At 43.4% G+C, this 14,528-nt stretch overlaps 1 protein-coding gene across 1 annotated transcript; it reads right to left on the bottom strand.

The window, feature by feature from the left end:
- Positions 1-12,979: 12,979 nt before the first annotated feature.
- On the bottom strand, positions 12,980-14,217 carry LOC100284161 (heavy metal-associated domain containing protein). The gene is made up of 3 exons (NM_001157058.2): positions 14,088-14,217; positions 13,916-13,994; positions 12,980-13,811 (listed from the first exon to the last, which is right to left on the bottom strand). The coding sequence occupies exons 1-3, from the start codon at positions 14,094-14,096 to the stop codon at positions 13,396-13,398; spliced, it is 504 nt and encodes a 167-aa protein (NP_001150530.1). The 5' UTR covers positions 14,097-14,217; the 3' UTR covers positions 12,980-13,395.
- Between the last annotated feature and the right edge of the window lie 311 nt (positions 14,218-14,528).

Below are 14,528 nucleotides of genomic sequence, written 5' to 3'. Positions count from 1 at the left end.
AACTAGAACGAGTCAAATCGGAATTAAAACAATAAAGTTATAGAATTTTAATCAGGAGATTAATTTTAATATAGTTTTTATGTCAAAACAGGGACACTATGTGATAAACAACATTATTACAAAATTATAGGAACTGGAATGGATTAATTTGGACCTCATATAAATTTTCTATGAATAAAATGAGTTTCTGGAATTATTAATATGCTAGAAATCATTTTCTATAACTATTTTTTTATTTTTCACTGCTCCTTGGATCTCGCGCACAAAAACAGAGAACAGCAAGGGCCACTGCGCAAATAGTTCCAAGACACAGGGCACCACAGTCGTGGACGGCGGGTTATTAACCTAAATCCAGAGGGGTCTAAATGCTAATTTTCTCGGCCGAAGGAGTATGGCGCGCTCCTGACCGCCCGATCTTGGATGGGCGGCGCAGATTAAATCAAGCACCAATCGAAACGGTACACAACCCGAGCCGCACAATAGAACTTCAACGTCTCAGATTTAAATGACCCATACTAATTTACTACCGGCCTATTGAGATCGGACGGCGCACGATCCTCACCCGAAGCGGTACGCATCAGGCTCAATCGCTACCGTAGGTGCTCGATCCGACGGCGAGCTCGTATCTCTCCCCTCCCCTCGGTCAGTGCGGCGGCGCCGCCCAGAATGGTGGTGGTTCATGGCCAGCGTTCGCCCGAATCCAGTGCTAGGGCCACTAATCCCCCAATTATGTCGACCTACACAATGCCACAAGTGCGACCAAGAGGGTGAATGACATACCAGGGCAAGAGACGGCCTGAGGGAAGCTACCCACGGCGAGAAGCGGATTCGCGGCGGCCCTCCTGCTCCGGTGAGCAATTGATTCCCGGTGACTCCGTCAACCGCGCTCCGGAGCTCAAGCACCGTCGGTAGCTTCACTCCTATGACCTAGGGCAACTCTCCGAGGCTGGCAAGGTAGAAATGGCGAGGTTCACCGCGGCGGCGTGACGCTCATAGCTTGCGGCGGAAACACCCTCTCCCAGGACCAGGTCTCTCTAGCGGCGGGATGGTGGAGGGTTTGGCTCGGCGCACGACGCGGCTACTTAAGTCTAAATTCCCGAGGCAAAATTGCAACGGCAATCACCGGGATTGAAGGCGCGACGCGGTCGGCCATGCGGGGTAGCAGCGTGAAGTTCGCGGGAGGTTGAGGAAGGAGATGAGATCGTGGCTGACGGCGCAACAGCCGCGGCCGAATCGGCCGGGAGATTGACGAGGTTTGGGTCATTAGCTCCGCGCGACGAGGGCCTGGCTTCGCGATTTCACCGTGGACTCTATGCACGGGGCGCCGCGGAGCTTGGCTGGCGGAGAAGAAGGGAAGCCTGACTGATAGGTGGGGTCATCGTGTCTGTGAGCTCACGATTCCGTGCATGACAGGATAACTGTTTCGTGGGTCCCATGTCGCGGTGACCAAGGAAGCGCGCGTTCGCGGGGCTAAGGGGCTGAACGGTGGGGCCCAGGCGTCTGCGTCCCCAACTGACGAGTGTCAGGACCGCGTGCGCGACCGTGTGCCTGTTGTGCCCTGAGAAGCCCCACCTGCCAGCGTGAGAGTGAAGAGGAGTGGACGTGGGGGGGGGGGGGGGGGGTAAACGGGCTGACGCAGGGGAGTAATTGAAATCTGCGCGGGTGCATAGTTGGGCTGGGAAATGGAGATTCGACCCACACGCAGGGAAGTCTCCTTATCTTTTTCTTTTATGTTTTCCTTTCTTTTCACTTTCCTCTTGATTTCATAATTTGAGTTCAAAAATTTGTTATGAGTTTTCCCATTTATTTTAAATACGCAATTTCAAATACTGTTCTAAATTAGTTTTCTTTATTTGTATATTTATTTTCTCTATATGTTATAGTATTTTCCTTCTCTTCTCAAATTATAAAATTTCCTTTAGAATTCCAATTCCAATTTGGGTACCAACATATTTCTTTTTACATTATTTTTATATTGTCACAAAATGCTCACAAAGCAAAACCTCAGCATGATGCACAATCCATTTTAGTATCTTTTATTTTAACTAATCACCCTTAATTATAGGTATGCTCTTGTTATGATGAATATATGGCACACAACATAAGGAGATTTACTATATCCTCATCATATACATTTTTGGGTATTACAAATCCTACCCTCCTTAACAAGAATCTCGTCCTTGAGATTTGTAAGAAAGGGACACAACAAGTTTAGCTTGTAGTCTAGATTTCAGTTCCTAATTAGTTCTAGTACCAAAAGATTTTTTTGTCTATATCAAATTATCAGGTGATTAGGATGGCATATATATGGCCACCACATTATGTAGGATAAAAGATGTCCTAGAAGTATGAATAGGTTTGGATAAGAAAGAGTAGGGTAAAGAAAGACTCCATCCTGGATCTTGATTCCTTTGGAGGTGTGGCATGACTCTTATCATTCCTCAACGAGTTTGATATCCTTCTTCTCAAGTCTTGGTGTCTTCATCCGGATTAGGGACAAGAGGTTAAGATAGGTCTGTAGGTAACACATTAGTAGGTTGAGTAGCTAGTTTAGTAGATAGCTATAAGTTGAACGAGATTAGTCAGAATATAGTTTGCTTGTTTGCTTCTAGATTGGTTGGATAAGTTATGATAGTTGAAAATAATTTAATGCCGGTCTATACAGATTTTGCAACCCAACGCATAAGTCAAGTACTTGTATATGGCTGAGCTGGTATAGGGAACCAGTTTAGGTTAATCATGTTTATAAGAGTAGGGTCTAATTTATGCCACCAACATTGTCCAACTTGCTTAAACAACTTACAATAGATTCTATAATCTCATTTAAGTAAATTATTTAGTTGAGCATAACCAGCTGACTTTATTTTTATGAAATTCCAGTATATATATATATATAAATTTTTTTTCTAAGTGGAACTTCCAATTAGTATATATATATTTTTTATACACTTAAAATTCTTCATGCCATTAGCAGGTGTGGTATAGAAACTAGGGTACATCATATTTTAACTATTAGGTGAGTGTTGACATAGAATGAGTGTACTATGGCATAATCGAGCTTCCTTTGGGGGTCTAATTAGGGACTATCGGTCGTGGTGTTGGGTATCATTATCTGAGTTGGAATAACAATTGTGGTCCATGGGGTAGGTAGATTGAATAGAGTTTCACTTTGCTTTTGGGATAAATGGATTGGACAACCTATAACATAGGCTAGGTCATGGCTCCACGAACGAATTGGTTTAAGACACCAATTAAGGTTTAAGACCTATTTATAGGAATATGGTTTAGTTAATACTCGTAATATAGATTAGACCATATTCGATTAGGTAGAGCTGCCGAGGTAGAATATACACTATTAGGATATGTTAGAATCTTTTGAGATAAGATGGATTCTATGGTGTAGGTAGGTCAGAATCTCTGTCGGTTAAAACAGAGGGGTTATGCAACTATCGGGTGGTTAAGGTAGTTGCATATGGCCACGTTGTTGTATGTGGTCTAGTCTAAATTGGAATCTTAGTCCAACTTGGATTAAAACATATTTATAAGAGTAGGATCCAATCTTATTTTACCAGTATTATCTAACATGTTTATAAATTAGGTTAGATCTGATCAAATTAGGTGGGATATGAATTAAATTGGTGTAACCAGATTAGACTAGATAGGATCTACTAACTTTATTTTAGAATATATCATGTTTGTTACACTGTTATGAGATAAGCAAGGTGGTGAGGATAAGTATGCTCATTAGGACAAGACGAGTTGCTATGAATAAGATAGAATCTTTTGAGATTAGTTAGATCTATTAGGACAAGATGAGAATCCTTTCGAGATGAGATGAGTCTATTAAGGTAAGAGAGTGTCTTTTAAGATAAGATGGATCTATTAGGATAAGAGAGAGTCTTTTAAGATAAGAGAGATCCATTAGACTTGATATATGCTAATGTGGTATTTTTAGTTGGTCTAGTTTATCTTATAAACCGTTTAAGAGGATAAGAGATTTTTTAACACAATATGAACCTATGAGGATAAGATAGATTATATATTTTTTTAACTTAAAGGAATCTATCAGAAATAGATACACTTTAATGGAGGATAATCGAGGTTGTTTAGTTATCTCATGTATTTTATTTATTTATATTTATGCCTATACGTACATGCAGATGTAATTGTGGACATTACTCCCCAACTAATCACACTCAATCAAAGATCCAAATCAGACAGATATCATAAGAACAAACACTCAAGCGTATAGATATCTAAAAAATAGTTTTATTTTTGTTCCTAAGAGTAGGTCTCCTAGTCCTAAAGGTCACTTTAGGCACAGGATTTCAAAGTGTGAAATCCACATTTGTCTTTAGAAAGAAAAGGTAAGAATAATCAGAGTAAAGCGGAAATAGGTGAGAAAAGATTAAGATAAGTTTAGAAAAGAATTAGAGTCGTAAAGGTAAGGCTAATCAGAGTAGAACAGTAGAAGGTGAAACAGGATCAAGATAAGTATAGAAAGAGTCAGAGTAAGGTATGTAGGTAACGGTTTTGTCCAGTTCTATCTAGGTTTCGTCCTACAGTCAACATTTCCTCTGATACCACTTCTATAACACCTCGGGCTTTAAGGAACAAAGTCGGATGCATCTCATACATGCGCCAAAGAAGACAACATATATAATAACAGAGTGTATAGAGATAAATGTCACAATATAATCAGAGTACTTATTACATAGCGGAAGACTTACAAAATAAATTATAAATATAAAATGAACTAAGGATCGTCATTGGCGTTAGAAAGTCAACTAGGAGACGCCACCTAGATCGAATTGAACTCCTCGTTGTGTGGCTCCTCTTGAACCACATGTTCTTCTCCTGTGGGGGTGTGAGACAACAAGGGTGAGCTCACACATGTTCATCGCTCAACAAGTTGTGGGGAATAGTGTGGCATGAACTCACCAAAGGTGGGAGTTCATGTGATGTGTAAAGCTGATCAACAATAGGGGTTAAAGCTGAGCATTGCTTTTAATTAGTTGGTCAAAATTTTATTAGCAATTACTAAATGTAAGTGAATACCAAACCATAATAAATAATAGAACAAAATTAATAACAAAAATTATTATCTATCCATTTGTGCCTCTGTTTTGACATGAAAATACTAAGAAAAATAATTTCTCACTTAATCCTATTTAAAGCACATAAATCCTTTGAAAATTCATAACTTAAAATCTATAACTCCAAAAATTATGATTTCTGTTTCTAGGATTTTATTTTAACGCGTAGATTATTAATATGCAGTTTATTCTTATGTTTGGTGTAATGTTAATTTTGCCTATACCATATTTGTTTGTATTGCTACGACTAGCGTGAGGTCACGAGTCATCCGAAGAGCAAGTGGTACCTGGAATCTCAAGTGTCAGGCAAGTTGTACCCTTGATCACTTCTTTTTACCCACTCATGTTCTAATTAATCATAATGATCTGCATAAGTTAATTTTGATGGGACCCAATAGGTTACCCTAGTTTGTCTATCTTTATACCTTGTTTACCACTAAACTTTTTGGGTTGTACTTGCTAGTGCTTTATGTGGTTTTGGGTATGAAGATACATTATTCATGATCACACTGTTATTATCTGTTTATTATCAATGTTCATGATAAGATCATTATGTTAATTGGAACATGGAGCGACCACCCGGGAAAACAGTGCTACCACAAGGGTTTATGGATGCCCTTAGCTGATTAATTAGGAAAGCTAGTGGAGGACTACCTTACCCGAAAGGGGCAAGGGCAGTAGGGGAGTGGTCAGTGTAGGGAGGTCCTTGGTTGATTTTGCTGCGATGGCGGTCTGGCAAGAACCCTGCATTGGAGCTTCCCATAAACTGTAGCGGGTTTTCTTAAGCTAGTGGAACTTTGTAAAGGCCTCGTAGTGTTACCCTGCCTCGCCTCCTCGGTAGAGGTGTATGGGAAGTCGCGATCCCTTGGCAGATGGGTAACATGACTTGTGGGTAAAGATGCGCAACCTCTGCAGAGTGTAAAACTGGTATACTAGCCGTGCTCACGGTCATGAGCAGCTCAGACCCTCACATGATTAATTTATGGAACTAAATTCAATTTGTCATATGCATTGCATCGCAGGTGATGTTATTACTTTTCTTAATTGGGTTGGTATTTACTTATACTTAGTAACTGCTAATAAAATTTTGACCAACTTTAAAAGCAATGCTCAGCTCTAACCATCCTCTTTGGTAAGCCTTACACTTCACGTGAGCTCCCACCTTTGGCAAGTTCATGCACATTATTCCCCACAACTTGTTGAGCGATGAACGTATGTGAGCTCACTCTTGCTGTCTCACACCCCTCCACAGGTCAAGAACAGGTACCGCAGGATGAGGCGCATGGAGGATGCTATGATGTGTTTGTGAGAGGTCTAGGCCGTCGTCTCCTAGTCAACTTTGGGTTGCTGGACCGTTGTCTCCTTATAATGTAATTATTTATTTATTTTGTATAGAACTCCTGTTATATAGTAAAGATGTGACATTCGATCCTGTGCCATGCTTCATCATATGTGTGAGACTTGGTCCCAGCACACCTGGTGATTATGTTCGCGCCCGGGTCTTAGTGCCCCTGAAATCCGGGTGTGACAGAAGTGGTATCAGAGGAATGTTGACTGTAGGACAAAACCTAGATAGAACTGGACAACCAATACTTACTTACCTTTGCTACTCTGATTCTTTTCTAAACTTATCTTAATCTTTCCTCATCTATTTCCGCTTTACTCTGATTATTCTTACCTTTTCTTTCTAAAGACAAATGTGGATTTCACACTTTGAAATCTCGTGCCTAAAGTGACCTTTAGGAATAGGAGACCTACTTTTAGGAACAAAACAAAACTATTTTTTGGTATCTATATGCTTGAGTGTTTGTTCTTATGATACTTGTCTGATTTGGATCTTTAATTGAGTGGGATGAATTGTGGAGTAATGTCCACAATTACATCTACATATACATATATGCATAAATGTAAATAAATAAAATTCATAAGATAACTAAACAATCTAGATTATCCTCCATTAAAGTGTATCTATTTTAAATAGATCCATCTTGGCTTAAAAGATTCTCTCTTATCTCAATAGATTCATATCACCTTGATAGATTCATCTTATCCTAACAACTTTGCTTATCTCATCCTAAAATAACAACCAAGATCTAATCCAAATTAATGAGAACTTATCTAGTCATAACAATCTAACCTAGATCTGATCTAATGTGATGGATTAATCTAACCTAACGAAGTCTAACCTTAAGTTGAGCTAACCTAAGGTCAATCACTTAACCAGTTGATAGTGGTAAAATAAATGAGACTCTACCCCTATAAAACATATTTTAACTTATTGCACTCTACACTAAATTAAGAACGACAGACTAACTCGTCCGTGAACAAACAACATAACCTACCTCACATGCTACTTAGTCCATTTGTCCTAAAAGCAAAAATACAACTCTGTTCAAACCTACCTACCTCGTGTGCCCCGACTATCCTAACTATATGTCCTTAACTCGGATGGCAACTCCAAGAAGAAAGACCAAAGAAGACCAAGCACGTCAAAGAAGGATAAGCATCAACTCAAGTCTTCAAAGATCAAGTTGAATCGCCAGCGGAATCAAGATCCACAGTTCTAGATGAAGTCTTTCCTTATTACTCTTCCTTGCCACAACCTATACTTCCCATAACCATACCTCATCTGACATAATAAATGGCTAGACATACATATTCATATAAAAAAACTTTAAACAAAACTTTGATTCCAAAACCAAATGAGAAACTAAAATTCTAGACCAAACTTATTGTATCCCTTGTCTTACAAATCTCGAGGACGAGATTTCTGTTAAGGGGGGAGGATTTGTAAAGCCCAAAATTGGTGAAAAAAACAATAATGATGAAATAAATAAATATATATATTTAAGATATTGTTTCAAGAGATTTTTGAAACCTTTGGATATTATTGGGATTCAACTTGAAACTAGAAAACAAATGAATAAGAATTTTATTAGCTTAGTAAATATTTCTTGGAAATGAGTAAATGGCAATATTATTTTTATTTATCAAAGTGATATTTGGGTCTCAAAACTAAAAGTCAACTTTGAAAATCTTTTAATAAACGTAAACATTTCTAATATCGGATAAGTGAATTATTCTTTTCTCTCTCTCATGAATTAGGCATCAATATTATTGAAAAATAGAATACCATCGTTTCATACCAGAATTATTTTGTTGGTTAAAACTCAGAGTTGAATTTGTTTGAAGATTAAAATTGAAAATTAGAACTGAAAGTAGGAAGCAGGAAATATAAAGAAAAAAAACAAAACCATCCCATGGGCCGAAATCGTTCATTAGGCCCATTGCCCAACCGTTCTCCTAGCCGAAGCACCATATAACCAGCTCCACAATGACAGCAGGGCCCACCCGTCAGTCGTGGTTCTTCCTCTGTAATGTGGACCCGGCGTGTCATCTTCTTCTTCTCTCCAGCGAAACAAACGAAATTCCGTGGCAATTCCAAACAGAAATCACGACCCCCTTGGCCGATTCGCGGAACTCCTCCTTGGATTTGGGTCGATCCGATCCCGTGTCCGCGCTGGCTCCCTAACCGATTCTCAACAACCAAAATCCCCAGTTGACAGAGTCCCTCGCGAAACCTTGATCTGGGCCGCTATAAATGGTGACCGCGACCTCCCCTGCTACTTCATCACGCAAGGCACCCAGCCAAATCCACCGCAAGGGAGCAAAGAGATCGAGCTGAGTGCTGCCGCTACCAAGGGCCGAGGTACTCAGGATCCCTCGCTGTGCACCCAGTTCTGCCGCGGTGGTCGCCGGCGTGCTCGTCTCGGGGGCGGCGCTGGTGCCGTCGTACTCAGAGCCTCGGAAAGGAAGACGACCTGGGGTGCGTCGGGGTGGGTCCTGCAGCCGGGGTGCCGCCGCTGTGAATTCCGCCCGCCGCTGGGCATCCGCGCACGACCCGCGTCGTGCCCCTGCCACTCTGCTCTTCCCTCCGCTTCTCCAGCTGTGCCTCAACGCCCGGCCATGGCGCCCTGGTGGCCACAGCGGGCCCCTAATTCACCCACCGCAAACACCAGCTCGCGCAGTGGGGAGTGAAGCTTCCACCGCTGCCATCCAACCCTGCCAGAAGGTCGCCCCAGCCCGTGGAAGATCTTGGGCAGCGCAATCGCTCAATCCGCGCAGTCCTCCTCTCGCTTCAAGTACGACAGGATATTCGGCGAGGAAGTGTCGCACCTCCGTCTGGTGTGCGGTGGTATGGAGAAGAAGACAAGCCATGGCTATTAGTTTGGGCATGGACGGCTTGGATGAAATCTGGACCATACCGGTTTGGGGCTTTGATTTCAACCGTTGACCGCGTGATGTGCGGCTCAGGTAACATACCGGTTCAAGGGTTGATCCTAGCCCTTGGATCGAGATCTCACGCGTTAGAATAAATCGCGACACTTTAAACTCGGAGCCATCGGATCTATATCGGGCGGCTCTGGGCGCGTACCGGTTCGATGTCGTCCTAATGTGATCTGTGCCCTCCATATCTAATCGGGCGGCCAGTAGTTATCCATACCCCTTCAGCCAAGAGATTATGCAAAAGATCCCCTCTTTTTTCCTAGATTCAACCCGCAGTCCACTCGGGTGTTCCCCTGAGTCTAGGGAATTCTTACCCGAGACCCCCTGCACTTCCCAGAAATCTGCGACCAGTCCAGATAATTAATAAAACCAGGAAAATCATTTAGAAAATAGTTTTTAGTACATATTTAAATGCAGAAACTTGTTTAATTTGTAGAAAATGCATATGAACTCCAAATTGGACCATTACTGTTCCTAAATTTTCATAATATTATTGTCTATCCATTTGTGCCTCTGTTTTGACATGAAAATACTAATAAAAATAATTTCTCACTTAATCCTATTTAAAGCACATAAAACCTTTGAAAATTCATAACTTAAAATCTATAACTCCAAAAATTATGATTTCTGTTTCTAGGATTTTATTTTAACGCGTAGATTATTAATATGCAGTTTATTCTTATGTTTGGTGTAATGTTAATTTTGCCTATACCATATTTGTTTGTATTGCTACGACTAGCGTGAGGTCACGAGTCATCCGAAGAGCAAGTGGTACCTGGAATCTCAAGTGCCAGGCAAGTTGTGCCCTTGATCACTTCTTTTTACCCACTCATGTTCGAATTAATCATAATGATCTGCATAGGTTAATTTTGATGGGACCCAATAGGTTACCCTAGTTTGTCTATCTTTATACCTTGTTTATCACTGAACTTTTTGGGTAGTACTTGCTAGTGCTTTATGTGGTTTTGGGTATGAAGATACATTATTCATGATCACACTGTTATTATCTGTTTATTATCACTGTTCATGATAAGATCATTATGTTAATTGGAACATAGAGCGACCACCTGGGAAAATAGTGCTACCACAAGGGTTTATGGACGCCCTTGGCTGATTAATTAGGAAAGCTAGTGGAGGACTACCTTACCCAAAAGGGGCAAGGGCAGTAGGGGAGTGGTTAGTGTAGGGAGGTCCTTGGTTGATTTTGCTGCGATGGCGGTCAGGCAAGAACCCTGCATTGGAGCTTCCCATAAACTGTAGCGGGTTTTCTGAAGCTAGTGGAACTTTGTAAAGGCCTCGTAGTGTTACCCTGCCTCGCCTCCTCGGTAGAGGTGTATGGGAAGTCGCGATCCCTTGGCAGATGGGTAACATGACTTGTGGGTAAAGATGCGCAACCTCTGCAGAGTGTAAAACTGGTATACTAGCCGTGCTCACGGTCATGAGCAGCTCAGACCCTCGCATGATTAATTTATGGAACTAAATTCAATTTGTCATATGCATTGCATCGCAGGTGATGTTATTACTTTTCTTAATTGGGTTGGTATTTACTTATACTTAGTAACTACTAATAAAATTTTGACCAACTTTAAAAGCAATGCTCAGCTCTAACCATCCTCTTTGGTAAGCCTTACACTTCACGTGAGCTCCCACCTTTGGCGAGTTCATGCACATTATTCCCCACAACTTGTTGAGCGATGAACGTATGTGAGCTCACTCTTGCTGTCTCACACCCCCCCACAGGTCAAGAACAGGTACCGCAGGATGAGGCGCATGGAGGATGATGTGATGTGTTCGTGAGAGGTCTAGGCCGTCGTCTCCCAGTCAACTTTAGGTTGCTGGACCGTTGTCTCCTTATAATGTAATTATTTATTTATTTTGTATAGAACTCCTGTTATATAGTAAAGATGTGACATTCGATCCTGTGCCATGCTTCATCATATGTGTGAGACTTGGTCCCAGCACACCTGGTGATTATGTTCGCGCCCGGGTCTTAGTGCCCCTGAAATCCGGGTGTGACACGGCGGGAGGGTGGAGGGTTTGGCTCAGCGCACGACGCGACTACTTAAGCCTAAATACCCGAGGCAAAATCGCAACGGCAATCACCAGGATTGAAGGCGCGACGCGGTCGGCCATGCGGGGTAGCAGCGTGAAGTTCGCGGGAGGTTGAGGAAGGAGATGGGATCGTGGTGCAACAGCCGCAACAGCCGCGGCCGAATCGGCCGGGAGATTGACGAGGTCCGGTTCGTTAGCTCCGCGAGACGAGGGCCTGGCATCGCGATTTCACCGCGGACTCTACGCACGGCGCGCCGCGGAGCTCGGCTTGCAGAGAAGAAGGGAAGCCTGGCTGACTGGTGGGGTCGTCGTGTTTGTGAGCTCACGATTCCGCGCATGATGGGATAACGGGTCCGTGGGTCCCATGTCGCAGTGACCAAGGAAGCACGCGTTCGTGGTGCCGAGGGGCTGAACGGTGGGGCCCAGGCGTCTGCGTCCCCAACTGACGAGTGTCAGGACCGTGTGCGCGAGCGTGTGCCTGTTGCGCCCTGAGAAGCCCCACCTGCCAGCGTGAGAGTGAGGAGGAGTGGACGTGGGGGGGGGGGGGTAAACGGGCTGGCGCGGGGGAGTAATTGAAATCTGCGCGGGTGCATAGTTGGGCCAGGAAATGGAGATTCGGCCCACACGCAGGGAAGTCTCCTTATCTTTTTCTTTTATGTTTTCCTTTCTTTTTCCTTTCCTCTTGATTTCATCATTTGAGTTCAAAAATTTGTTATGAGTTTTCCCATTTATTTTAAATATGCAATTTCAAATACTGTTCTAAATTAGTTTTCTTTATTTGTATATTTATTTTCTCTATATGTTATAGTATTTTCCTTCTCTTCTCAAATTATAGAATTTCCTTTAGAATTCAAATTTCAATTTGGGTACCAACATATTTCTTTTTACATTATTTTTATATTGTCACAAAATGCTCACAAAGCAAAACCACATCATGATGCATAATCCATTTTAGTATCTTTTATTTTAACTAATCACCCTTAATTATAGGTATGCTCTTGTTATGATGAATATATGGCACACAACATAAGGAGATTTACTATATCCTCATCATATACATTTTTGGGTATTACACATCTGCATTTACCCTTAAATCCGGGTGTGACAGATACATAGAACTTATCCATTTAACTGGGAAAAATGGACCAACTCTTGTAATATGCATTTGACGGCCAGACGCTCCACATGAAGTTGCTTCGCCTCGATACACCCTTCCCAATGATGCCACGTGACACCTCTAATTAAACTCGGCGAAACCACCCTTCCATAACGCCAGGTGGTTTTGAGGCTCAACCACCAAAACAGTTGTGAGTAGCGTACTGCATATGCGTCCCTCACATGATTGGTAGCCCGGCTGGTTGTGCGTTGACAGTGGTCGCAGACATGATTGGCTTCCTGTGTCGGACGAGGTGAGCCTGCACACACATGTAGCATAGGCAATTTTTACTGCTCAGCACATGCAATTTTTTCTGCTCCCACCTGCACGCGTGGAGACCAATCACTCGGATTCCGCAGGCCGTGTGGAGCGTGCAGGTGGGAGCAGGCCGGCAGATGCTCGCGGGCATAGGAACCAATCACTCGGATAGTGTATAAACACTAATTTTATTGCAATCCTTTTCTTCAACAAACACTACAACTTTACCAAAAACGAAAGAAACGAAAAGGAAACATCGGTGCTGCTACTTAGTCTGCACTTGAATCATAATCTTGCGGAACAGCTCTGCCTCCCATTCCACCAACACCTCCAACTCCAACAGATCAATCCGTCAACTTTGCTGGCCAACCCTGTACATAATTACACGGATGATAATGCCCATCACATCCTGGATCATCATCCTCTGTTGCACAGCTCAAGGCAGCATGGATCATCTTGTCCGGACGAACCCAACCATGTTAATCTGATCTCCATGTGTTCGGCCACCTTCAACCAACTCCTCAGATTAACTTGTAGGATGTTTTTTCACATGATGCTGCATCCAGGGTCCTGTTCTTGCTGCGGGTATGCTGCAGGATAGGAGTAGGCGGCGGGGTAGGGCGGCATGGCGTTGTACTGCTGGTAGGCGGCAGGGTACGAGACCGACGGCATCGCCTGGTAATGGCCGCCGTAGCCCCCACCGCCGCCACTGCTCTTGCCGCCGCTGCTCTCTTTGCTCTCCTTGCCCTCTTTGCCACCACCGTATCCGCCGCCACCGTACATCATGCCACCGGCGCTCCCGTAGCCGTACCCGTCGCCCTTCTTCTTGTCGTCGCCGGAGCTGACGCTGAGCAGCTCCGCGTAGCCGAGGCTGCGCCGAAGGATGGTTGTGAGCGTGATGGGGTCGACTCCATCGCCGACGACGGTGATCTTGTCGCCCTCCATCGTGGCGGACGTCACACCTGCGGAATCGTCCGGCACCCCAGGAAGCAGCAATTGTCAGAACCTGGGACTTGATGATGATGATGCCAATCAAATCGCAGTGATTGTTGTAGGTTGGTCTTACCGTTCATTCCCACAGCTGCCTTGAAGGCCTTCCTCCTCTTCCTCTCGTCATCCAGGGGCAACTTGAGCACAATCTTTTGCTGCAGCGAGAAATCGAAGAACACAGAATGAGCTCAGAACAAAAACCAAAACATTCAGGCACAGAAACGAAGACGGCAGGATGAGCAACCAACCTTGCCCATCTCTGTTCCACGGAACCAGGCCGTACAACAGTACTGGACTGGTCTGTACTTGGAGTCAATAGTATCTCGTGCGATATGATTGCTGAGCAAGACAAGAGGAGCTCTCGTGTGTTTGAGACACGAAGTACATGGCCACCACCACCTTATTTATAGGCAGGCAGGCAGGCAATGAGCAGGACGGCAGGTTGAGAGAGAGAAGGGTTTCCTAATTCCTATTATAATAAATATGTAACCACTGTATGTATGGGAGGAAGCAGCAAAGAAGGCTCTGGACAGAGAAGATGAAGCTTAGCAACAAAATGGAAGAAGAGAACAGCCAACCAATCAATCAGCAAGCAGTGCACGGCTACTGAATAATCCACGAGACGCACTGTGCCAAATGCCCAGCTCACGCTGAAGCTGGCTGGAGTTCGTGGAACCTCAACATCAGCG

Source organism: Zea mays, chromosome 7 (assembly GCF_902167145.1).
Source record: "Zea mays cultivar B73 chromosome 7, Zm-B73-REFERENCE-NAM-5.0, whole genome shotgun sequence".
In the NCBI taxonomy this organism is placed as follows: Eukaryota; Viridiplantae; Streptophyta; class Magnoliopsida; order Poales; family Poaceae; genus Zea; species Zea mays.
This window is presented reverse-complemented; position numbering and strand designations above follow the sequence as displayed.